Source organism: Lepisma saccharinum, chromosome 23 (genome assembly GCF_977018435.1).
Source record: "Lepisma saccharinum chromosome 23, izLepSacc3.1, whole genome shotgun sequence".
NCBI classification, from domain to species: Eukaryota; Metazoa; Arthropoda; class Insecta; order Zygentoma; family Lepismatidae; genus Lepisma; species Lepisma saccharinum.
Window position 1 is genome coordinate 50,132,811 of NC_139251.1, and position 26,491 is coordinate 50,159,301.

Here is a 26,491-nt window from a genome sequence, read left to right on the forward strand (position 1 = left end):
TTAGTTACTTATGAAGTTACTTCATTCTATACATGACAAAACATGGGAATCATATTGTGTGTGGGCCTCCCCGATGGTGCAGTGGTTGCGTCGTCGCCTAGTAATCAAGAGGTCTAGGGTTCGATACCTGGTGGAGGCACATAGTGCTTCGGATGCCATTTTAAACTGTAGGTCCAGTCCCGATTGGCCTTAATGTACATAAAGTGGACTTAAAACACCAAATCAATCAATCAATCAATAAATCATATTGTGTGCATTAACTCCAAGAGGACTGCTATTTTTTTTACAAATGGCCATCTAAAATTAATGTTAATTTTCAAGAAATCGTAATAAACTCTATGTATGTAAATACAAGTACAGAGAGTCAAGAATATCAATGTTAACTGTTAGCTTATACTTGGAAAAAATGCATGAGGCAAAATATTTGCTCCTTTGGCAAATGTTACGAAGACTGTTCCTAGTTCTTTAGTAAATCATGATTTCATTCATTATCATCAAAATTTTACAGAGAAGTAACTCTAAAAGTAATTATTAATTACCTGAAGCAAAGTAACTGAGTTGAAGCTACTAATTTCAAAGAGTAACTATTTACAGTCACTATTACTCAAAAATGTAACTGTTACTTGCAAGCACATTACTAGTAATGCATTACTTCCGCACAATTACATATAATAATTAGACCTCGCATTTTAGGTTTTTAACCTATTTTTTTCCTTTACAGGTATGTCAGAAATAATAAGTTATGTCAGCGTTGCATTAAAAAATGCAACAACTGATGAAGTTTTAGAGTGCCTAAAAAAACCATTTTGCTTGTTAGAACCTATTTTAGGTTTATGTGCCTAAATCAAGCCTTTTTTTAGGTTTTTGTATATCTTTAAAGGTTTTACAGGATTTGTATACCACGCAGAGGCATTTGCTTTGTTTGATCACAAAAAAATTCAATGACGAAGTGTCAATTTCCGTTCCTCCAAGTCCACGCTGATGTTTCAAAGTTCTAAACAATGCAAAATTGTCTGGTTCAACTGTTAACTCTAGAATGCAAAGTGCATACTTTTGATCTGTGTGGGCTTGCTCACTTTCGCATCACTTCGGTGCTTTGTGGCATTGTAAACTAACATTTCAGCATTGATGTTTGCACCACTGACTATGTTTTGTTGGAATATTCTTTTCAGCATATAAGATGATCCTCACAGACAAAATTTCAGAGTTTGACTGTGAATAACATGAAAAAATATTTTTGCCTAACAATACGGCGAAGAGTGAATATTAATAACAAATTTCCAATGGTAAGTTCTGCCATCGTCGAAGGGTTACGCAACACACATATGCAAGATAGTGCGTATTTCAGGATATAGGTGTCCCATTTTCAGAAATTTTGAACTCTTTTAAGATTTTTTGAGCTTAACAAGACTTTTAGGACCTATCTTGGGATTTGTAGGACCTATTTCAGGATTTTTAGAACCTATTTTAAGGTTTTTCGAACCTATTTGGGATTTTTAGAGCCTATTTTAGGAACATAAAATCACACTTTTTAGAATCTAAAAATCCGAGGTCTAATAATAATATACATGAAAATGGATTAGGAGGTTATTTGGAATACTAAAATTAGGAGGGTTTGTTGCCCTTTAAATGAATGCTTAATAGTTCAGAGTTAGCTAGGAATTGCAATAAGGAAAAAATGTGCCAGGGTGTAATGACTACCCAGTGTACGTGGTGAACCAAATTGGAGGTGTGATATTCCGTCAACAAGCAATGACGAAATTTTTATTTAATTAACAGCCATCATGATAAATTGTGATATTCGTTTTTATATCAAATATATTGTTTTACACGTTAGTAGCATCTATTATTAAACAGTATTACAAGTATCATGAAAGATGGAAGAAGTTTAATGCTAGCAGTTAACCACAGCGTTTTCTAGCTTAAAAGAAGGAAATAATACAATAGGGAAATTAGTAGACAACTTTACCACATTTTCAGGAATTTTTAGTAATTTGCTAATCAAAACAAGTATTTTAGATGTACATGATGTAGACTACATCATTGTAATCCAATGTACTTTCCACTGAACACATATAAAAATAAAAACCATGTATATGTGTGATAACTTTGCAAGTAACAAAAATCAGTAGCCGACTTCCAAGGTGGAGTGGTTTAGCACAGTGCACAATGATGCCAGGGATCCTGATTCAAATCCCAGCCTGATTTAGCAGTTTTGTGAGTGTCTATTAATCAATTTCATCATATCATCATTGATCCTCATATTCGCGATTAGCCAAAAGCGTAAAAAAAGTGACACAAAACAAGATAAATCAAACAAGAGTTTGTATTTTTTCACTTACAGATAATTTACTTTTTCCTCATTGAAAATTACATTATGTATTGCTCTAAGCTTATCTCATAAGTGAATAAGATTATGGATTATTTCTCAAATTGTTGGTATATTTTCTTCTTTTGTTAGCATCCTTATCTTATCTTGCCATTGTTCACGGTTCTCTGGGCAGAGAGGGCAGCTTTAGCAAGGGGGTGGGATTTGAGACCTTGTCCTCTCCTGCATGTTATTCTCCCCAGCTGCCTTGCATCGCCCCTTGCCAGGCCTCACCAGAGAATGTTCACAGGGACATAAAGCACATTAGTGTGGGAGGACAGCACCCTGCCAGATTTCTCTCACTGTAATAGCCAAGTTTCGTTCCCTCACAGATAGAGGCCTGCAAACTCACAATTCTTGCAAGAGATACAATACAAAACCAACTACTTAATGGTCTGTAATCAACAAAATATTTGCAATGCAAATAATGTGCAAACTATATATAGATGTTAATGTAATGTCCAGAGTGGTCAGCACTGACTGTAGCATGATGAAACTCGGGGTTTGTATGCAAATGCATGTTTTCATTCAAAAGTCACATTACAATTCTTACATGCTTACATGTAAGCAAGTGAAACCACATGCAATTTTGGCAATATATATACATATATATATATATATATATATATATATATATATATATATATATTAAATGAGTGTATTTTACAGAATTTTTCAGGATTATACAATATCCCTGGCAGCAGATGACACAGAACAATATGGTCGAAATACAAGCTAAAGCTAAAGCATTAGCTTCTGTGGATGAAATTCATAGTTGATACAACGTATTGTAATTGTGGAAGTACACTCTTGCATGTATGTGTTGACTGCGTAGTGAACACTATTACTGAAGGTTTATAAGAGGAGAATAAAAGGGGAAATTGTTAGGCAGGAGGCTTCGTCAATCACATTTGTGCAGTTTGGGGAGGCGGAGAAAGCTTGCACTGCACAGGAGTACTCTTTAGTATCCTCAAGTACCATCGAGATGCTGAAGCTTGAGCTAAAGGGCATGACATTCAATAAGAGAATGCATGGCAGGTACTTTTTGCTATGAAGTCTACTTACAATCAAAAATGAAATTTTATAAATATGATATAAAAGAACATTATATAACTCTGATAATTATAAATTAGAGTCCAATATACTTTCCAAATTTCGTGAACAATTGAAAACTAGGATAATCCTATTTCACATATATTACATTGTCTACACATATTATTGTATACAATCATGGATCTCTGTGGAGTGGTTAGCATTGTGTGAAAAACTCAATATGCTGACTAAAGCAGAATTTATTTTATATTAAAACATGAACTAAAAGTAATGTTTCAACCTTCTAGTAAGGTCTTCTTCAGACTCTGTACCAAGTACAAATGAAACAAGGTGCAAAACATTAAGATATATATATACAAAAAAATCACTCCAATTTAGACACAAGATTATTAGAAAGTTCAAAGTGTTCCAGCAGGTGGCCTTCCCTTGTCAACTGTTGTTTCACCTGACAGGCGATTTAGATAAACATTTCCTTTCATCTGGAAAGTGGTTGGACTCTTTATCTCATGCTCTTTTTCGATATTCTTTCTTTATTTATTCCTCTTCCTTCTTCTCTCCTCTTTCGCTCTTGTCCTTTCCACTCTTCCTAACACCTTCTTCCATTCTTTGTTTATCTTCAGTCCGCCCATTCCAGTTCATTGTGTCTTCTTCCCCTTTCTTCTCTATTTCCTTGGCTTCCTTCCATTTTCTCACTAGTATTCTCTTCTCCCTTCCTATCTGCTTAGCCTCATCCCACTCTTGGAAATTATTTAGATTAAACTGGAAGAAGAATATCATGTCATGTCCTGTTTCTCTCATGTGCTAAAATATCGCATTTCTCTCTCTCTTCAGTCGTACATCATCCTTATGTTCTTTCAACCTGTCTTTCAGCCTCTTTTTCGTTTCTCCTTTGTACACACTCTGACATTCCTTTACATTTCACTTCATAGATAATTTCCTTCCTCTTCCTCTTCTTTGTTTTCCTTTTTCTTGTTTGCATTCTTTGCTATTCTTAAGATGCTTCTCCCTCCCTTCCTGTAAGTTTTAATGCCCGCTTTCCTAAGCACTTTGCAATATCTTTTCTGTGGTCTTCCCCATACTCCTTATACCAAACCACCTTTCTTTTCCTTTCTCTTCCTCTTATTCTTTCTCTTCCATTTCTTCCTTGCCACTTTTCTTCCTTCTTCTGTTTATGTCCAGTCTATTCTCCTTCTCATAGCCATTATTTTCCAGCTGTTTCCATAGGCTATTTATTTTGCCTTCTTTTTCACATTCTTTTGTGCATATTTTCTTGATTCTGTCCTCCATATCCTTTATAAAATTTATTTTTGTCACCTTACTTACATCACTTCTTTTGTGGTAGAATACCCCTGTTGCACAGTTCTTCTGATGCCAAGGGGTTTCAATTTCTTGTCCTCTCTTCCTTTTCATTAATATATCTAGGTAGCTTATCTTGTCTTCAACTTCTATTTCGAGTTACAGCAATATCCCTCTTTCTTCATCTTGTATTTCTTTGTCAAATATGTCGAGCTGCCTCTTTGTTCCCTTCCATATGGCAAAACAATCGTCCACATATCTGCAAAACAGAATTATTTTGTCACCTCCTTTTTCGACCACTTTCTTTTCCCATTCATTCATAACAAATTCAGGCAATGCTGGGCTTAGGCTAGAGACTATATTCAGTCCTTCACTCATTAACATTATTGTATCCCCCATTTTACTGTAACCATTATTCCAAATGGTTTCCAGCACCTTCACTACCCTTTCACTGTCCCATTCTCCTATAATTTCTTGTCCCATTCTCTTTTTTTAACAATGTCGAATACGTGTCCCCTCTTGATGCTTGGGAACATACTTTTCACATCTAAGCTAAACATTGTCATCTTCATCCCATTCAACTTAAGTCCTTTTATGAGTTCCACCACTTTTACACTGTTCCTCACTGATCTGCTTTCTTGCTGTCTTACTAACACTTCAATAAGAAGAATGCAAACAAGAAAAATTAAAACAAAGAAGAGGAAGAGGAAGGGATTATCTACGAAGTGAAGTGTAAAGAATGTCAGAGTGTGTACATAGGAGAAATGAAAAAGAGGCTGAAAGACAGGTTGAAAGGTCATAGGCATGATGTACGACATAAGAGAGAGAGAGAGAGAGAGAGAGAGAGAGAGAAATGCGAAATTTAAGCACTTGAGATAAACAGGACATGACATAGAGTGGGATGAGGCTAAGCAGATATGAAGGGAGAAGAGAGTACTAGTGAGAAATGGAAGGAGGCCAAGGAAATAGAGCAGAAAGGGGAAGAAGACACGATGGAGTTGGAATGGAAAGGAAAAGAGCGAAAAAGGAGAGAAGATGGAAGAGGAATAAAGAAGGAAAGGATAAGGAAAAAGAGTGTGAGATAAAGAGTCCAACCATTTTCCAGATGAAAGGAAATGTTTATCTAAATCGCCTGTCAGCTGAAACAACAGTTGACAGGAGAAGGCCACCTGCTGGAACACCTGGAAAGGAATGTTCCAGTTAAACAACTTTCTAATAATCTTGTGTCTGGAGGGGAGTGATTTTTTTGTATATATATATCTTTCTGTTTTGTACCTTGTTTCATTTGTTCTTGGTACAGAGTCTGAAAAGACCTTGCTAGAAGGTTGAAACTTTACGTTTAGTTTATGTTTTAATATGAATTAAATTTTGCCTTAGTCAGCATATTGAGTTTTTCATATCATGGAAACAAGGTTTACTGGTGTTAGCATTGAGTACTATGCTGCCGGGGGTCCCAGTCCCAGGTTCGATGAGTGTTCTTTGTGTATGTGTGTCCCTTTATAAAATCCATTGCATAATCACTCATCCTCATTGTTGCTATTAGCCAAAAGTGACAGAGAAGAAACATAAAATACACTTATTCAAGCAATCAATCAATTAATAGATACGTAATTTATGCATAGACACACATCATTGGTGACGTGCAATCTTCTAGGCCTAGTACCAGTTTCAGACTTGCACAAAAGAGTGCATCCTTTACAAGTCATATTTAATTTACTCTGACATGGCTGGTTCGTTTTTATACTTGTTGCTCACTAGCATGAGGAACTTGTATTTGCAGTGTGTTTTCTGTCAGAGTTGTGAATTCATTCTGGATCTGTTGAGCACCTAGCTTAACCTCACATTTCCTTAATGAAAAATTTGTTCATCATGTTGGCCACCAGTCTCAACATTTCAACATGTTTCCTTGAATTATTTTCGCAATGTGAGGATCCATCAGGTTGAACTCAGGTGACTGTGGTGCCCATTCCACAGGAACCCTTCTCTACTGTATCCACCCTACTTTTAGCACTAAGTATGGCTTTAGCTGGCATGTGACAATTACAGTTTGATAAAATGTCCTAACTTTCTTCTTCAGGTACATTTGGCACCTCCATCCAATGATAGAACAAGATCTTCTCTATTGATTACCTGGGATAACAATTCTCTCAGGCAGACACAGCATCAGCAAGTGCCTCTTCAACAGCAGGTAAGTGAATACCAATTGACTGTTTTTCACAACCTATATACCATGTTAAAAATATAAACATAAACATTGGTTCCCTCGGAACTTCAAGTTTAGGTCAGTCCCTGTTGTTTGCAGTACAGTTCACAAGTATACGAAGTAAGAAATGAGCACATGTTTTCATCAGTTGTGTGACGATTGCACCACAGACTGACAATAGGCAAGAAAAGTATTTGTTCAAGTTTTACCATGAAGGAGTGAACTTGTTGAATCCTTTGGATGAGCAACTGCAGTGCAGATTATTAAAAAACAACGTTCCTCCTTTAAGAATAACGAAAGTGCAGTGATACATTTAAAGTGTTCTACAATAGTTCGACTTGCATTGTACATTTTCAAAGCCTAGGGTAGATGGCAGCACTAATTATAGTCTAATTACTCGTCTATCTTTTCTACAACCTTGCATAATCTCATACACTTGATCATACGGAAGTGGGCTATAAACGAAATATAATAATTTGTTGTTCCGAATGCTTCACAATAAAATGGTGATTTAATTAAGACTAAACCATATATATTTGTTGTGTGACAAGAAGTTGTTCATAGATTTCATCAATTCATATTTAAAGGTATGGAAAATAATCTAACACAATTGTTTTTAGTGGTTTACATTTTATTTTATCTGCGACATTTCGTTCTGGTTTCCCAGAACTTTTTCAAGCTACACCAAGATATACATAATAACACAACCTCCTACACTTCTCAGGAATGAATAACTGTGTGTCCTTACTACCTCCTATGTAAACTGGTTTTTCCACCTGTTTCCCCCCTCTCCTCCATCCTGTAACCTACTCTTCTTGTCTTCCCTCCCCTCCTCCTTCTGGTGGCACTGACCTTCCCTTTCTCCTTTAACTCATCTGGCAAGTTGAAATCTTCCATTTTTGTGCAGAAAATTGAAGGTGGCTCAGGAAACTGAACCAACTTACTTTCCACATGCTTTTCTATCAGTTCCACCCATTTCATTTCATTCATTCGCTTTTGTTCATTTTCTCTCCCCTGTTTATGCATATGTGCTTTGTTTCTGCCACTTTTCTCTCTATTTCATTTTCACTCTTCTCTTTCATTTGTACTTTCTTCATCTTTTGTCCATATGTCAATCACAAACTCACTGAATGCTGTTCTTGGAACTTCCTCTTTAATATCTCTCTTATGTTCTTTAATTATCTTGTTGATGCTTCTCCCTGTCTCTCCTATGTATTTGCTCGTACATCCGCCACATTCTACTTCATATACCCCTACCGTTGCCAATTCATCACTCTCCTTCTTTCCTTTGTATTCATTGAACCATTTGTCGATGCTCTGGTGGTCCGCACTTTTCATAGATGTTTTTTTATCTTTTACTCCATCTTTCTTCTGAATGGCACACTCGCATACTTCTTCTCTCCCTATGCATCCTTATTTTCTTCTTCTTTGTCCTTATTGTTTCTCTCTTTTTTCATTTTCTTCTCTGTTGTTCTTATGATGTGAATTATATCCCGTGCTCTGTATCCATTTTCCTGTGCTGCCTCTATTATTCACTTTACTTTGTTGTCATAGCTTACTTTGTTGTTGCATAATCTCATTGCTCTCCATACAAAATTCTCCCAAATGTTGTCTTTGGTTCTCCTTTCATGTGCAGATTCCTTGTGGATATACCAGGTGTCCCAGAAGTCTTTCCCTGATTACAAACTTTATTCATATTCACTATATGCAAGGTAGAGATGTGAAAGTGGTGCCAAAATGTTGGAAAACTAACCAAGTTTTCTTGTTCCAGGTTTCAGTAACATGGCTGTAGAGTAGCAGTGTCAGGGCCCAGGAAACCGGAAATGTTCACAAATCAGGAAAAAGCTCAGTGTGTCCCCTGGTATCATTAGGCAACAAAGCCTGTACAATTTGTACTTTGCATGCACGAAAAAATAAACGTTTGTGTAAGATATCATAAAGATAACTTTTTGACTGATATTTTACGTTGTTTGAAATCTCTGAGGTTGATGGTTCAGCCACTTCTCGGTAAGTCAGCAACAGATTCTGTGGTCTTGAACTTGTCATACCACGACTTAATGCTCTCGACATCGGGCGGCATCTTTCCATAAGTTGTTTGAAAGTTCCTCTGCACTGTTATTGGTGACCGGGTCTTGTGACACACTGAGACTTTTCCTGATTTGTGAACATTTTCGGTTTCCTGAGCACTGACACTGCTACACTACAGCAACGTTACTGAAACCTGGAACAAAAAAACTTGGTTAGTTTTCCAACATTTTGGCACCACTTTCACATCTCTACATTGCATATAGCGGATATGAATAAAGTTTGTAATCAGGGAAAGACTTCTGGGACACCCGTTACTTTCTCCCAGCTAACTTTTTATGGTGCACCTGGTCTCAAGTCCTTTCCCTTTTACTTCCATGGTTATATCCAAGTAGTCAACCTTTCCATTGTCCATTTCCTCTTTTGTATACTTTATCCTATCATGACCTTTGTTCAATAATCTAAACATTTCTTCTGTTGTTTCTTTGCTTTTGGCTATGAAGATAACATCATCCATGTATCTCGAAGAACATTTAAAGGTATGTTGTAGAGTTATTTGTTCAGGTATATACAGACATACAAGTTATCATGTATTTATTCTCTCTATGTCCTTTGGAAACCTATGAAGTGATACTTGACTCAATAAAATTGTTCATTATCGAACTCTGGAACCATATGCTGCACAGCTGGTACCCTTTTTCCTTGTAAAAGAATCTCTACTTTGCCCTTTCATATCAACGTCCATAGAACCGTCAGTGTAACCAGATGTTCGAGGGGAACCAGATGAGTGTGCATGTATCTTCGCCTTTAACATCGTCTATAGTAACAATTGTTAAAATATAAATTTTCGCTAAAGTTTACTGTAGCAGGAAAACAAACACTTTCTTCCTTGCTTTCACCCATAAAGCTGCAGCATTTGTAGACTAAACACTCTATCACTGTACAGGAAAAACGTGGCATATGGTACAATAATTCTATTCCACAAAACCATAGTACAATAATTGTACTTTTATCATTTACAGGCCATATTAGTCTCATCAAACAAACTTCTACCACCACTCTCCGTAGCTCTAATTCACATCCATAAACTTTGCAAAATACAGTTATTGGAACAGAAGTAACTCGATATATCTTAACTACCAAGTACCCACTTCGAAAATGGGTCACAGTAATGTCTTTTACTCATTTCCAACCATGCTGCAAGTGCCAAACACATAGCTGCCTAACTCGACCATCGTTGTCAGCTTTGCTTCTCTGCAGTGCTACCAACACACAATCACACAATTGTGGTAATTACTTGTTCTACAAGTACTGTGCAAGTTATGTGCATCATGGTTCTTTCATTCCCATTACCTGTAGTGTATTGTTCGACATAATTCTCTAGCCACCATGCACTTAATTCTGACATTCCTCTAATGCCGTAGTCAGGATTCTAGAGAATATTAAGGATTAACAATTATGTTTTGTATATACATTTGTGCATCTATTCAGGGAGAGCAAACAGCAAACATTGAATCTGTGGTGCATCATGGCTGCATATATTTTCAAATACAAATATTTATTTCTTGGTCAAGCAAATTTTGGGACACCCGGTATACATACAATATATATATATGTAAATTTTCTGGTGGTATGCTGCACCAGCACCTTGGTATAGGTAAGGGTAGGACTATTACTTTATTTTTTTTTGGTAGAAATTATGGCAAAATTTGTAAAGTTTGACCCAGTTTTATAAGAACATTTGAGACGGATATATACTCTGAAAATCCACATCCATTATTTGAGAATCTAAATGTAGAATGAACTGATAACTTAATTAGTGTCTTGAGTAACATAAGAAATTCTATAATGTCTTAAGATATCCATGTATTTTTTCTGTTATATCAGATTTGAGCTGCAAAGAAAAATATGTTAATAGTCCTTCCATTTGTAAATTTGATTGAAAAATAGAGGATATTCTTGGATGTTGCATCCACTGACTAGGTTTTGATATAAAAGAGAGAGGAATGATAATCACACGAAAATGAAAAGAGGCCATAATGAAGTTCTAGCTAGTCATCTAATGTGGAATATAATGTAAATGGTACCAGCATCGAACCTGGCACCCCTTTTTCCAAGGTGATACGGTGTATTGTGGTCACAGCCTCTTGTAGAACACACAATTTTGTGACAAATTTCACAAAAATTGAAAAATTTAGTGGATAGTTGAAGAAGAAAATTGATGATAAATAGTGTAGAAAAATACTACCTTCACACACAATAAATAATATTTTCAGAACTTACCTTACAAGTAGAGGAGATGCAATGCAAACATTGACAATGTTTCTTTGTAAAATTGTCCACGACTTTATCAGGAGTAACTTCAATGTGCTGGTGAATGTGGTCGATCCTGATCCATTGTTTCCATATGTGGCCGCTTCGCACTTGACTTTTCACTTGCGATGTACGAAAACAATATCACATATACTATGTGATTCTACCCTCTCACGTTTACAGAAACTATATAACCACGAATTACTTGAAGAACGCCAAATCCCTGTTTCACAGCGGACAGTCAACAATTGTCCAAAATGGGATAACAAGCGGGAGAGGTTTCTTGGAAAATGAGTAGAAACTTTCTGAGGAAGGATGAGAAGTCGGTACATTACAAAGGCTTATTACAGTGCCTCAGTGGAAGCAATAAAACTCCAACCCCCATGGCTTGTGCATGAACCTAAAATAACTGCCTAAAGTGGCACCTTCCTCAGTCATCCCTGTGCAGGAAAAGGAACAAATAGTATGTCTGGTTTGTCTCGTTGCTGTCAAGAGTGTCGTCTCTTGTCATTTCAAAAGCAAGGGATATCCTTATAATAATAATAATAACCCATAGCTCTACAGCCCGTGAGGGCCTTGGCTTACCTACCGACTGCTGGTCTCCCTCCCACACTGTTCCTCCGTCACCTGTTGTAGCGTGGAGATCTTAGACCAGTATTGGAGTGTTGGGGGATCAGCCCAATGAGCCCCCAGCCATTGCAGGTCTTCTCGATCAGGTTGCGCTCACTCACTCGGAGCTTCCCAATTTCCTCACGATGGTGGGTTACCACCGTCCCTATACGTAGGCCGAATAAATTCCGACCAGAGCCGGATTCGAACCTACGCCGTCCCGCAGCGAACGATCTCAAGACGAGTGAACGCCTTAACCAGCTCGACTACGGAGGAGGACAAAGGGATATCCTTGCTGAACCATAAAAAAATTAACCCACGGAGTTCTAGCAGGGTATCCTTAATCCATGTTTTCAAAGAATCTTGGAACGAGTGATTGTGATCTCTCAAGGGAATATGGACAGCTGTTATCACTTAACTGGTGGCAGGGAGAGAAAGTGCATTTTCAAAAGGTTTCAGATTTCCCTGGGCCATAAAACTTCTTCCAATGCATCTATTTTTGTATTGGACGAAGAAGGATCAGGAAGTGAGGGGTAGAAAGAAATGCCTTGCTTGCATGTCATGCTGGAGGAGAACAATTCAAGAGCAGTGTTTCAAACAGTAAGTAAAATTTACTGAAGAACTATTATGCACTATTTATCACCAAAGTCAAATTTCCAGTATAATATGCAGACAAATTTACCGAGCCATGTAGACGTTTGTGAGGGCCCATGCCCCCCTGCCCCCCCCCCCCTAACGACATCCCTGGTTCTTAGAACAGAGTGGACCTTTCAGTGGTGAGTATATCAGGGTTCTTAGTATTATCCTCATTAAGTCACAGTTATTATCTCCAACCAAAAAAGGAGTTACAACAATACATTATCAGAAAATCTTTAATTAAAGGTTACTAGAAAAAACTGTTCCCTACTTTGATAGGCGAATGTTAGTAATTTATTGACTACCCATAAGTAATTCATTTTAATTGAGTTTATTAGAACTTACAGCTAAATAACTAAGTTATTTTGATATTAATTTATAATTTGATAAAGAGAAGTAACATTCTTTTTCAGACACCATTGGCACCTCCACCTTATTGTATGGCTGCTGCACCAAGCCCAGGTTTGCATACTTGCATTCAGGAACAACAAGTACAAATTCAGCAACAGGTGACTTAATTTTAATTTCATAGAGACACATAATTATTCTTAAGTAACTCCTGACCTTACCAGTTGATGGGAAAAATATGCCAAAACTTTCATCCCCATGTTATTGTAGCAATACTAACCAATGTTCATATTTTTGCAAGTAAAAACCTAGCAATCACAATGTATCTGTTAATATGCAACAAAATATCAAACGAATGAAATAATATGGTTATATATTTTTTTATAATTTTTTATTTTCTTCCAAACACCCTTGATTAAGAGGGTATGGAAAATGTCAAGATACAGAGTAGTATATAGTTGATACAGTATAAAAACAAAACACAAAATACACATTCATTAGTACATTTGTATCACATCATTAAAACTACGAGGCGCATCCAGAAAGTAAGTTTCCTTATTTTTTCCCGCGAAAGTAAACATAATGAACAATGTAAATTGTGCATGCGCAGCAGAGCTAAGACGTATCAATCATATGCCAGGTGGACAGATCCCGCCTGGCGCCAGTAGCAAGGCAGCAGTGGTCCGAAGTGGAAGCTCATATTCCTTCTCCCGCCGCATGCCAGTAGCGAGGCAGCAGTGGTCCGAAATGGAAGCTTGTATTCCTTTTCCCGCTGCATGCAAGGTTCGGTCAGTGATAAAGTTCCTGAATGCCCAAAGCATTGCGCCAATTGACATTCATTGTCAGCTCTGTGAGGTCTATGGGCCGAACATTATGAGTAAGCAAATGGTGCGTTGCTGGTGTCGGCAGTATTCGGAAGGTCGTCAAAGTGTCCATGATGAAGAGCGCAGTGGGCGTCCATCCCTCATCACTGATGATCTGGTTGAGCTGGTGCGGCAGCGCATCATAGAGAACCATCGCTTCACGATTACGGAGTTGAGTAGCCTTTTTCCGCAGATTTCGCGATCCGTGTTGCATGAGATTGTCACGCAGCGCCTGCTGTTCAAAAAAGTGGGTGCCAGGTGGGTGCCGAAAAACCTGACACCTGAATACAAAATGAAACGTTCAGGAGCAGCACTGACATTCCTGCAACGGTACCATGATGACGGCGATGATTTCCTCGACAGGATCGTCACGGGGCGATGAGACATGGATTTCGCACTTCACCTCGGAAACCAAGCAGCAGTCAATGCATTGGCGGCATAGTGGATCTCCGGTCAAGAAGAAATTCAAACAGACGCTGTCGGTACAGAAAGTGATGTGCACCATGTTTTGGGACAGGAAGGGCATTTTGCTCATTGACTTCCTCCCCAGAGGTGAAACGGTGAACGCTGGCCATTACTGTGAAACACTAAGGAAATTGCGAACTGCCATTCAAAACAAGAGGCGTGGCATGCTTACTGCAGGTGTTGTGCTCCTCCATGACAATGCTCGTCCAGATACGGCTCAGCACACAGCAGCTGTTTTGATGGAATTTGGCTGGTAGTTGTTTGATCATCCACCTTACAGTCCTGATCTGGCTCCCAGCGATTTTCACGTTTTCTTGCACCTCAAGAAATTCCTGTCCTCCGGTGAGCGTTTTGGCAACGACGAAGAGCTGAAGACATCTGTCGCACGCTGGTTCCATTCACAGGCGGAAGAGTTCTACGACAGTGGGATCCAAAAGTTGATACCACGATACGACAAGTGTCTTAATTCTGGTGGTTGCTATGTTGAAAAATAGTTGAACCTTTGCTGTACCTGTTGCCAATAAATGGTTTCCTGAAACTGTGTTGGTTTTTTTTTTAAAAAATAGGGAAACTTACTTTCTCGATGTGCCTCGTAAAATAAAAATGAAAAAAAAAAATTGTTGTTACATTGGAATATCAGGCATCTAGGATGCCCTGTGCCTCTTTTATGAGAATTACATGTAAAGTGTTCAAAGATTAAAAATGTCAATTGTACACATTTCAAAGTTACATTGCCATCTTCCATGCATTCTGCAAGATTCTAAAGAGCTTTCTCTGTCAAGAAGTTTTTCATTGTTCATATTTGTTTATTTTGGAGAGTTAGTAGTTTTATGTTATGAGCCAGCGTGCTGTAGAATATTTTCCCTGCATTGGTTTGGTTTGATTTAGTGTTTTAAGTCCACTTTATGCACAGTAAGGCTAATCGGGACTGGACCTACAGTTTAAAGTGGAATCCGAACCACTTGTGCCTCCACCGGGTATTTTCCCTGCATTCATTGGTGATTGTTTTGAGATATTTAGTATGTCTCTGATAGTAACTATCTTTCCTTCTTATCCATGTTGTCATATGCTTGAGAAACCAACAAGCAAACTCTGTCAAAAGATTGCTAATTTCTATAACTACATTACACAGACATAATAATAACTGAAAATTCCATGCTGAAATAATGAAAATGGCTGATACGATCATGTATTCAAACTACTAACTGCTTTAAGATTGAGTTATTTCTTAAGAAAGAGTTATATTAACTTATTCATTTAGATACTGTGTATATCTGACTTCAGTAGTACTCTTTAGAAATTCAGTTCATGTACTGTTTTTCCAATGCACTTCTAAATCACTGAATATATGGTGTCAACTATCTATTCCTGCAGTCAATAAAATGATTTTATAACATATTGTAGCAAGTATTATGTATTATTATTCACATTGTGTACAGTATTTGAATTTGAATTGAATTTGAATTTTCTTTTCTTCTGTTGACCATTGATTAAAAGGGCATGAAAAACGTCAAGATACATTATGAAATAATAATTAGTTTAGTACATCATAACAAAAAATAAGAAACATTGTGTAGTACATTACATCACTACACCAAAGTAAAAATTGAAAAATACATTTCATTACATTACAATAAAAATAAAAACACATTATTATTGTTGCATGATTGAAATAAGAATGCAATTAAAATACAAATTGTTTAGTACATTGGCCTTGTATTGTCTTGTTCCATGAATTCTCTCATACTAGAGAGAGCTCTCTCTGTCAAATATTTTTTTGTTTGTATTTGTTTATCTTCTGGAGATATCAGTTTTATGTCATGAGGCAGCTGATTGTAGAATATTTTCCCGGCATTCATTGGTGATTGTTTTGAGATATTGAGTCTGTCGGTTCTGGTAATAATTATCTTTCCCCCTTGTATTGTGGTTGTGTAATTGGTTATTTTTAGTCATGCTTCCAGTATTTAGAACAAACATTATAGCCTTATAGATGTATAGGGAGTATATAGTCATTATTTGTACAGTAGACCTACAATTGGTTTTCAGTACATTCCATAATACATGGTAGAATGCATTTGAAAAAAGTAGAAATTTTCAGCAGGGAAATCTTAGCAACTGTTATGTTTTAATATTGTATTCATCTTCCATAAATAATTCATGATGAATTAGTACATTTGCAACCCAAGAATCTCTACTTGTAGTATACGAAAGTTAATTACAATATCTATTCAAGTTTTTAAAATAATATAACATACTTTTTAGGTACCTTTGGCTCCCCCACCTTATGAAAGCACAGCTGCCAGAAGGAATACATGTAACTATCAGTGGGGAAATAATCTCTACACACAAGCACAGCATGCAGTGCCTAGTCAACAACAGGTGAGTTAATACCAGTACTGTAGACTTGACTTACTTGGCTTAATTCCTGTTGTTCCCTGTGGAACTTAGGGCATCAGCATAGCATCTCCACCTGGTCCTACTAATGGCAATTCTCTTCACTGCATTCCAGCTCTTTTCTTCCTCCAATGCCTCAGTGTGAACAAGTCTTCGCCATGTCTGTCCAAGCCTCCTCTTTTCCTTCTTCTCTGCAGGTTCCAGTTTAATGCCTCTCTCTCAACAGCCTCATTTTCCTTCCTCAATGTATGCCCTATCCAATTCCATTTCAGCCACTTTATCTGTATGGACACCTCGGTTTCTCTAGTCTTTCTCCAAAGTTCTTGGTTTTGAATTACTTCCGTCCAAAATATATTTAATTTTTTTCTCAGGCAGCGATTGATGGTCTGTAGTTTATAGGTAACAGTTTTTGTTACCTTCCATGTCTCAGACCCATATAACAGCACAGACATAACATTACTTCGAAAAATACGAATTTTGGTCTTCATAGATATATTCTTGTTTTTCCATATTGGATAGAGCCTCACAAAGGTGCAGTTTGCTTTTTGGATACGTTGAGAAACATTCTGTGCAGCCCCTCCATCTTTTGCCCCACCTCACTACCCAGGTAAGTAAAGCCATCCACATCTCTTCACCAATACTAAACAGGTTTGTTTTTGTGGAGTTAATCCTCAGTGCCTTGGTCTTCTTGGAGTTAATCACAACTCCTACTTTCTTTGCACTTTCTATCAAATCTGCTAGTTTTGTTTGCATATCACCATGTGCTTCAGACAAGAAGCACAAATCATCTGCAAAATCAAGGTCTTCTAGTCTGCTATTCAATCCCCATTTTTATTTCTCACTGGTCCATTTATCTGCATCTGTTTCCTTGACAGAACTTTTGTGATGTTGTATAGTTCTTTAAGATTTCTTATTTTTTCGGGTTTCTTCGCCTGTTGGGACAGATTGCCAACCCAATTTCTTTGATCCCTATGAACATTACTCTTTACTTCTCGATCCTTCTCTGTATACTTTGTTTGCAATTCTGCCTTCCTTGCCCTTGTCCTGCTTGAATTCATTGCCTCCTTAATTATTTTTCGCTCTTTACTCTCTTCCCAGGTATACTCAGTCATCCAGTCTTTCATCCTTTCATCCTGAAAGTCCAGAACCTTTTCAGTTACTTCTGTGAATACAGATTGGAATTTTGTCCATTATCTTTCAATGGTTTCATTTTCCTCATTTACATCAGTTAATAATTGGAATTGATTTCTCAGTTCAATCCTGAATGTTTCCTGGAGATTCTTATCCTTCAACTTTTTAACATCATACTGCTTTCTTGTCTGTTCCATTCTCTTCTTCTGTGCTTGAATTTTTATTTTAAAGTTAACTACTACCAAATGATGATCACTCCCAATGTCTGCACCTCTCTTGTTTCTTACATCTTGTCGCCACCTTCGTCCATTAGCACAGAAGTACACAAAAGGTTCTCCATTCTCATTTCGCTCTCCTAAGCCATGTTTACTCGTGACATGTTCAAAGCCTTTCCTTGTCCTGCCACACTTTTGCATTTAAATCTCCTCCAACTATTATGATATCCTTCCTTTTTTTGCTCCTTTATTGTGTCATTCAGCAATTGTTTATCTTCAGGTTCTGCTGCTTCTATGGGTGCGTAACACTGTATAATAACAATGTTTCTGATATTATTTTTGAAATGTGCCACAATTATCCTCACAGACATTGGATACCATTGAGTAAGGCTGCTTCTTGCCTCCTTGTCCATCAATATACTCACACCATCACGGCTCACCCCTTCACCCTCAGGTCTTCCAGAATACAGAATGAATGTAATTCCTTCATCTCTCCAAACTCTGACCATCTGATTTTACTCATTCCTAGGATATCATAGTTTTCCACTCTCCACAGAGTTCTTACATTCCATATTCCAATTTTCGTTATTCTTTTCAGGCCAAATGTCATCATCTTAAAATCAGTTTGGCTTCCTCTTGTTGATGTTTCTCTAATATTGTGATTTAAAGTGTGTAGGTTATTGGCCCACAGCACCCAATCTTGGTGATGGGGCTGCCACCTAAGCCTCCAAGCAGGCTAATTTTCTATCGGTGTATTTTCCCCTAGTTTTTGAGGATCCCTCCTCTCCACAAGACAGTGGACTTTTCTCATATTTATAGTCGATGAGAATAAGTGGCTCTTTCGCCTGCTATGCCATTCTGAAGGTTTCCTTCTCCACAATAGTTGCCGTTGAGGTCTTCACCGTAACCCTGGCCAGATGGATCAAGTTCCTGGTTCTTCCACCTCCTCCTTTGTCGAGATGGACATCCATCTTCTTCCGCCATTGGAGCCGTTGACCAGTAGGTTGCTTCTTAGTGTGACTCTTCACCACTACCTGCCCAGCATGAGAGACCCTACCAGTAGCTATGCTACTGCTGGTATAGCCTAGTGGATCATCAGAGTATGCAAGCCCCACCACCACCTACAAGGTCATGCAACCACCAGGTGGGGAGTACCTGAGTCCCAACTTCCACCTTCCCACTCTGTGTAAACTTCAGGAGCTTCCTTCAAACTTTACCCACTTACTGAAACTTGACTTGAATGGTAGGTTTTTGCCACGTGCCTTTGGCACGAGTGACCAAACAATACTTCGGTGTTAAGTGTGGTGAGCATCTCTTCCAGTTTACCTGTCTGCCTATGGGATGGACGGGGCCCCCCCTATTACATGCAGAAATCCACTTGCAAATATATGCAGTCCCTCACAGTGTAACATGAAGTTTTAGTGTTGGTCTATTATGATGACATTCTGTTTGTTGGACCTCCTGCTAATTTGCAAGACATTGCAACCCAGGTCCAAAGTGACAGCATTCACCTGAACCTATCGAAGTCTGTGTTATACCGTGTGACCAAGGTCCTTTACTTGGGAACAGTGTCTCTCGCCACTCAGTGTGTCACAGTGTTGTCAAAATATCTAACCCTGCTCTGCTCCATTTCTACATGTGTCTTATGCTTTTGCAGGGTCCATCAGGTTTTGGTGAAATTCATGACCTGGGTGGTCCCCACCAAGTCCATTACACACCCTTTAACTTTCACCCTATTTCAGGATGCTTCTCTGTGGGCTGTTCACTTACTGTTGACCATAGCAGAGTCTCCATTTTCACTTCACCTCCTTTTGTAGCATTTTCTGATGCTACTTCTTCAGCGCTTGCAACTGTGACAGAGAATGGTAAACTGCTCTTTCATTCGGAGACTGGTTCTCCTAGGCCAACTTTTCAGGCTGAGTTTTTGGCAGCCTTAGGAGCCTTATTGTGTTTATGTTTGAATGGGGTGCAACTCTTTTGTAGCTTGACTCCATCGATGGGTGTGCCACATTCCAGAGATTCTGTTTATTACTCATGTTGTGTATTCCCATGTACAATTCACTGTATTTGATGTACCTTCAGAAAAAAATAAAGCTGATGCTCTAAGCAGGTATCCGATCCCTTGACTGCAGCCAAACTGCAGCAGCGTCTCAGTTGGTTCAAGAGATTGGATAGCTGTCTGTGAGCTAAGAAGTTAACTACAATATCTATTCAAGTTTTTAAAATAATGTAACATACTTTTTAGGTACCTTTGGCTCCCCCACCTTATGAAAATACTGCCAGAAGGAATACATGTAACTATCAATGGGGAAATAATCTCTACACACAAGCACAGCAGGCAGTGCCTAGTCAACAACAGGTGAGTTAAACCAGTACTGTAGATAGGCTTTATCAATAAATATAATGTATGTACTCGAAGATCAGAAAATGTACTTGCAAAAAAATAATTTAGTTTCTTCGTGGAATGTCTCTCACTTTTTTTTATTTTCTTTGCATGTTTGACATTTTAGGTATTCTAGAGGTTACATTTTTTTTAATTTAGATAATGGTAGTTTCTATAATTGACTTATTTTACACTAACTGACACCAACCAAATTAATTTACAATGATATATTTTGATACTTTACTAATTATTTCCCTTTAGCATTTAAATAATTTCCAACTTTGCCTTATCCTTTGACTCAAATACACTACTTCAATTCTTTTATTCATTTTGTTGTATTTGTGTTTTATATAATTTTCTAATATTACATTGTGTGACCTATTAATAAATGAGTGTTCTTACCAATTTCTCATTAATTCATCTGTTGATGTTTTGATATGCCATTTGAATTTCTTTTCATTTACCTGTTAATTTTACCGAATCATTTCTGTTGAGCTTTCATCTATGATTTTAGTTATTTTATTTTCATAAAAATCAAATCAACATTATTTGTCTTATTTAGACACAAAATTAATTGTGTTGGTCTATGTTGTGGAGTAGTCAGTGCAATGCTCTAGTAACCAGAGATGTCAGTTCCACTCCTAGTTAATGCATATTCCTGTTTGTCTCATCTACCATTTCATTAGTTCATCATTCATCCTCATCATAACAATTAACCTAAGAGGTGGAAAAGCACGTAAAATGACCAAAAGATATAATTTTATAAATGAGAATAAGGGTATATAGAAGATTGTTGATTGTTGCTTTAAGTCCACTTTATGCACAGTAAGGCTAATCGGGACTGGACCTACAGTTTAAAGTGGGATCCGAACCACTATGTGCCTCCACAGGGAATCTAACCTGGCACCCCTTGATTACAAGTGGACAATGCTACCACTGCACCAATGGGGAGGACCAGGTATATAGAAGATTTTGACCTTAAATGTACAGAGCATTCCCTGACATTCGCTACGAGACTCGGGAGCAAGCTGCCCGGCATCAGCACTTATCTTTCCCAGTGAACGGGTCCACGACATTCACAAGCTACAGTCTGTTTTTTTGCTCTCCCTGTCTTCGCTCTCTTTCCCTTTCCATTGACGTTACAGACTGACACCAGTATAATCTTTCCTTTGAAGTTGTGTTGTGTCGTGTCCGTGTGTTGAATATTGTGGCTTAATATGGCACCACAAAATTTTAAATTACAACAAAGGATTTTTCTTGTCGAGTGTTACTTTGGAAAGAGGAATTGTGGAGAAGTGCGACGACATTTTGCAACGAAATTTCCTAGTGTTCCCGTTCCACATATGACCACTATATTAAACCTCATAAAAGAGTTTAGAGTAACAAGGTCAGCTCTGAATAAAAGTGGAAAGAAAAATGGGAAAATCTAAAAAATAAAATATCCAAAGACAATCCGCACACCATCTGTGAGTTAAAAGACATTTTTGTAAGAGAAATCGGGAGAATTACAGTAGGCGAACTTGCAGGTAAATGCCAATTTCCTTGGGAGATGCTACAATGTGTTGCAGCAGAGGGACATTATTTTCAACACCTTCTGTAGTCAAATTTAGTACACAATATGAATACTGTAATTTGAATAGCCGACTCTACCGACTGTCACAGACCCGTTCACCGGGAAAGACAAGCGCTGATGCTGGGCCGCTTGCCACCGAGTCTCGTAGCGAATGTCAGGGAATGCTCTGTACAATAGCATGTCATCTGTAACAGACATTGGTACGTCGATGTTCATTCATCCATGCCTTTTGGGATTCCAATGGTTTTGCATAGGCAAAAAAACCATTATGATGATTGTAATTTTGGTTAATATATCTGGGTTCAATACAAAAAACAAGAAAAACATTAATACCCAAATCTACCATCAGCAATATGATCTGTCTCAAATAGACCAGATGATCCAATTCCAACACCACCAACAACATTACCAGAGAGTGAAACATCATCCACCTCAAGTATGAAGAAGAAGAAGAAGAAGAAGAAGAAGGGAGTTTTCCACCAGATTCAGAAGATGTTAATCCACAATATTTCTCTTAGTCATAATTGAATGATTTGGTATGTGACTTAGCCCTAACTAAAGAAAAGAGTGAAATTTTGAGGTCAAGACTGAAAGAAAAAATAATCTTTTAGCTGCTGGAACAACATTTATTGGTACAGAAATCATGAAAAATGATTTTTTAAAAAAGAAAAAACATAATCTTGTGTACTGTTGTGATATCCCTGGTCTGATTGGTTGCCTAGGAACCAAAACACTGGTGCCTATTTATTGACTCTAGCATAAAAGGCCTAAGGGGTGTTTATCTTCACAAAGGCAATCAACTGGCATCAGTGCCAATTGCATTTTCAACATCACTTATGGAACTATATCCATAGTTTCAGTAAAAATAAATAAATGAATATAAGTGGTACGTGTTCTGTGATCTGAAGATGTGTGGAATTTAATGAGACAGAAAGGAGGGTACACTAAATTCCCATATTTTTTGTGTGAATGGAACTGTAACCAAAGACAAACACTTGGCAATTTTCAATTGGTCTAAAAGGAAAGACTTAGTGCTGTACTAAGTGAAGAACATTAAGAGAGATTCTATCAGGACATTAAGGAGATGGAAATGCGATATCAGTGTCAGTGGGATGTCTCCATGATGGCTGCTGACCACAAACACAAATCAACACAGCGAACATTTGCAACAAAGCGAAGGAAAAGATAATTTAATTTGCCTAAGGTATATTTCAAGCAACTTCAAGATTACAATTTATTTTCATGTTACATACTTGTTTTATTAAAATTTTGTTGTTTCTTGCCAGTGTTTCACGCATTTGATAGTGTGGTTGACGCTGAGTATTAATGAAAAATCAGTAAGTCAATAAATATTATATGTCACCATAGTAAAAAATCCATATGTGATATGGAAAAACGGTCTGCAGATTTAAATTCAGCACACCAAAATGATGACTACTACTGTTGGTGTATAATAAGGGAGAATCGTCAAGACCAGAAATGCAAATCACCACAGGGGTTACCTATTTAAACATTATACAAAAATTTTATTTTGCAAGCCTATGCAATTTATTACCTGAAATGCAGATTCTAAACATAACAATACAATTGTGTAAACTGTACTGACATTCTTCCTTAGGACCCTGCACCTCCCTCATTGCATGAGAGGCTGAAAGCTATATTAAACAACTACGAACCATCCCTGCAAAACAGCAGCAACCAGGAGCAACAGCAATCTGGTTCACAGCAGGTGAGTGAATCCTTAATGGTTGCCTTTAGTGTCAACACATTCAAAGCATTTTTATAACATTTGCACAGCTCATGCACAAGTACAAAAACTCTCCTCCATGATTGCAGCCTTATAAATTTGTGTAGTGAAACTACAGAAACTGTAATAAGGATGAATGTTTTATTGCAAACAACAGCTAGCATACCCATTAGATATAATTTAGTTTCTTCTTATACTATCATTTATTTTTCATTATGTATTTTACATTCATTTCTCTTCTCGTAATCATGAAAACCTGTTTCATTCGTTACAGAGATGTTTTTTTTAGATCCTACAAATCCTTCTCTTTGTAACTGATTTACTTATTTCACAAAATATTGAATGCATAGTGAGATTTAGGTAATTTTTTTATGTGCCCAAATGTTTGTTTTATACTGTAACCCCTTGATTAAAGGGAGTTCTCCTCGATTTGCAATGTCACTGATGTTTCATATAAATTCGTACAATCACCCGAATGTTTAAATTAAGGTATCGTAGATAGGCTATATGAAGCCTGATATTTTAAGTAATTTGGCTGTGAGAGGTGTATCATAAGAGGGGGTATAACTCTGAAAAGCTACGTCTACACTTAACCAAGCAAGGGGGCTAGCCCCGTGAAATAAGAACAACACTCATGATTAACTTTAAACACTACAATTGACTGGTCTGGCAAGGGTGTGAGAAAATGAAAGAAAAGGATAGAGGAACGTTTGTTACCTGTAGAATTCGAAGTGACGATCGACTCGCTGGTTCGTTGATGAAACTATCCTGAAATAAAACTCCTTTCCGATAGTGTACTACTCCTCGCTGTAACTCCTTTTGTAACGTTCGGTAACAACTATTCACGCCATAACTTTCCTAGTTCAACAACTTGTATAATTCCGAGGCACGAACTGTGCACGCGATAGATTTCAGATACCAACTGGGGGAAGAAAATATTCTCCCGAGCTATTTAAACGAAATTCGAACTTCGGCCGTTGACAGACCGCGTCTCTCAATAACGGTGCTTTCAGCGTAAAGCTGTGTTTGCAGTATCTTTCCTGCGATTCCGGAAGAATTCGTATCTGCGGATTTTTACATCCGCTGAAGATCGCAGGTGGCATTTGCTTGAAAGAAGCTCTTTCCAGCTTCTTTCATACTCGGGCCCATTTTATGAAATGATTAGACTATTGGACTATGGTGCCCGGCGTCCCGGATTCGAGTCATGCCTTGGGCATGATAAGAATTTATGACTGCACAGAAAGAGTTTAAGGCAGAGTGCAGGATCTACAGGGCCCATATCAACAACACTACTCCTGAGGATCAGATATATTCATATTTCATTGTCATTTTGAATCTAACACAGAATTGTTTAGTTGTATTTAATAGTGTTGTTAAAATAATGTTAGAAAATTGTATGTACATAATATCATTTTAATTTTTCATAAATATCATTGTTCAACAGTAAAAATACAAATTAAATGAAGGCACGTACATCTGCAGGATTTCTTCCAGGGATGGGCAAGCATGGTAATTTTTTGTTTGTGGGGGGCAAAGGAGACATATTTCCCCCATAATAGTGCTGCTCCATCAAAAAGCACTTATTCAGAGTAAAACTATCATGTTCCTGCAACACCCTGCAAATAATTAACATATGTGATTAAAATGAGCCAAGGCAGCTAGAAACATTTGTCTCTTGTATGGGGAGAATCCCAATGGGGATAGCAGGGCAAGAAAATTGTCTTGTCATTACAAAGAAGGCATTTTGACTTAAGTGTTTCTCCACATTCAGGAAGACCATCTGGCTTTAATGAAGACAGTTTAAATGCTTTAATCCTCGAGGATCCACATGGGTTGACTAGAGAATTAGCAAATGCAATGAACTGCGACCATTCAACCAACATGTGACATTTTCATTCCATGGGTAAAGTTCAGGATACAGCGTGCTTTAAATGAAAACAACCAAATCAGCAAGTAGGCCAGGAAGACAGCAACAAGTGCTGTGACACGATAATACACACCCACACTGCTAACATGACAAAAGCTGCTATCCAAGAGCTTGGTTATGTAGTTATTCCACATCCAACTTACTCCCCCAATCTTGCACCCTCCGATTACTACATTTTTAGCTCTCAATCCATCAATCTTCAAGTAAGCTCCTTTGGTGACAAAAATGCTCTTCAAACTTGGCTTGACTATGTACGTTGTATTTAACCCCAAAAAGAGCTGATTTCTTCAGGCATTGAATTGAAAAACTGCTCCAGCAGTTGGTGGACAGTCATAGACAATGAAGGAAACTATATTACTGATTAATTTATATCTTTTGTTCATCTCAAATTAGTATCTAATAAAAATGCTTTTGCCATGGTGAAAAGAAACTCTACGAACTTATGCATCAACTCAATATGTGTGTAATAGATATGTTTATGGTAACATCCAATTTCCACAGGGTGTAAGGGGTTACCTTCCACATAGTACACATAATTGTCAACCTCACTTCCATGTACTACACTCTGGACTGCATTTTGCAGACTAACGAGGCTTTTATGGTCAGTATAATTTTGTATGTTGTCCTGTTTATTGTCCTTATGTGTGCTGAGTGTCCCTTTACAACCTCAGCTTTTAAGGAAGTCAGAATATTTTAATATTTTAGTTATGCGACATTACAATTACGTTATTTTAGTTATGGTAAGGGCTGGACTCCGTATAGGTGCAAAATAGCCTAAGTGCTGACACACCCAAAATTTTAACTTCAAATTCATGAATGAATGTAGCCAATTTTTATAATTTTGGTGGTGCTGATAGTAAATATGGAAATTAAAATTAGCTGTAATTATTATTTTACACAAGTTGGTTAAAAATATGGACAAATTTGCTTGAAGATTACTAC

At 37.5% G+C, this 26,491-nt stretch overlaps 1 protein-coding gene across 1 annotated transcript in view; it reads left to right on the top strand.

Annotated features, from left to right (window-relative positions):
• Nucleotides 1–25,426, top strand: part of LOC146005500 (uncharacterized) — a 37,864-nt gene extending 12,438 nt beyond the window's left edge. Inside the window, exons 4-9 of the mRNA XM_083144745.1 lie at nt 6,795–6,905; nt 12,917–13,012; nt 16,442–16,558; nt 20,165–20,278; nt 23,494–23,604; nt 25,394–25,426. Of these exons, the coding sequence (XP_083000871.1) occupies nt 6,795–6,905; nt 12,917–13,012; nt 16,442–16,558; nt 20,165–20,278; nt 23,494–23,604; nt 25,394–25,426 (582 nt within the window). The remainder of the gene's footprint in view (nt 1–6,794; nt 6,906–12,916; nt 13,013–16,441; nt 16,559–20,164; nt 20,279–23,493; nt 23,605–25,393) is intronic.
• The last annotated feature ends 1,065 nt before the right edge of the window (nt 25,427–26,491 follow it).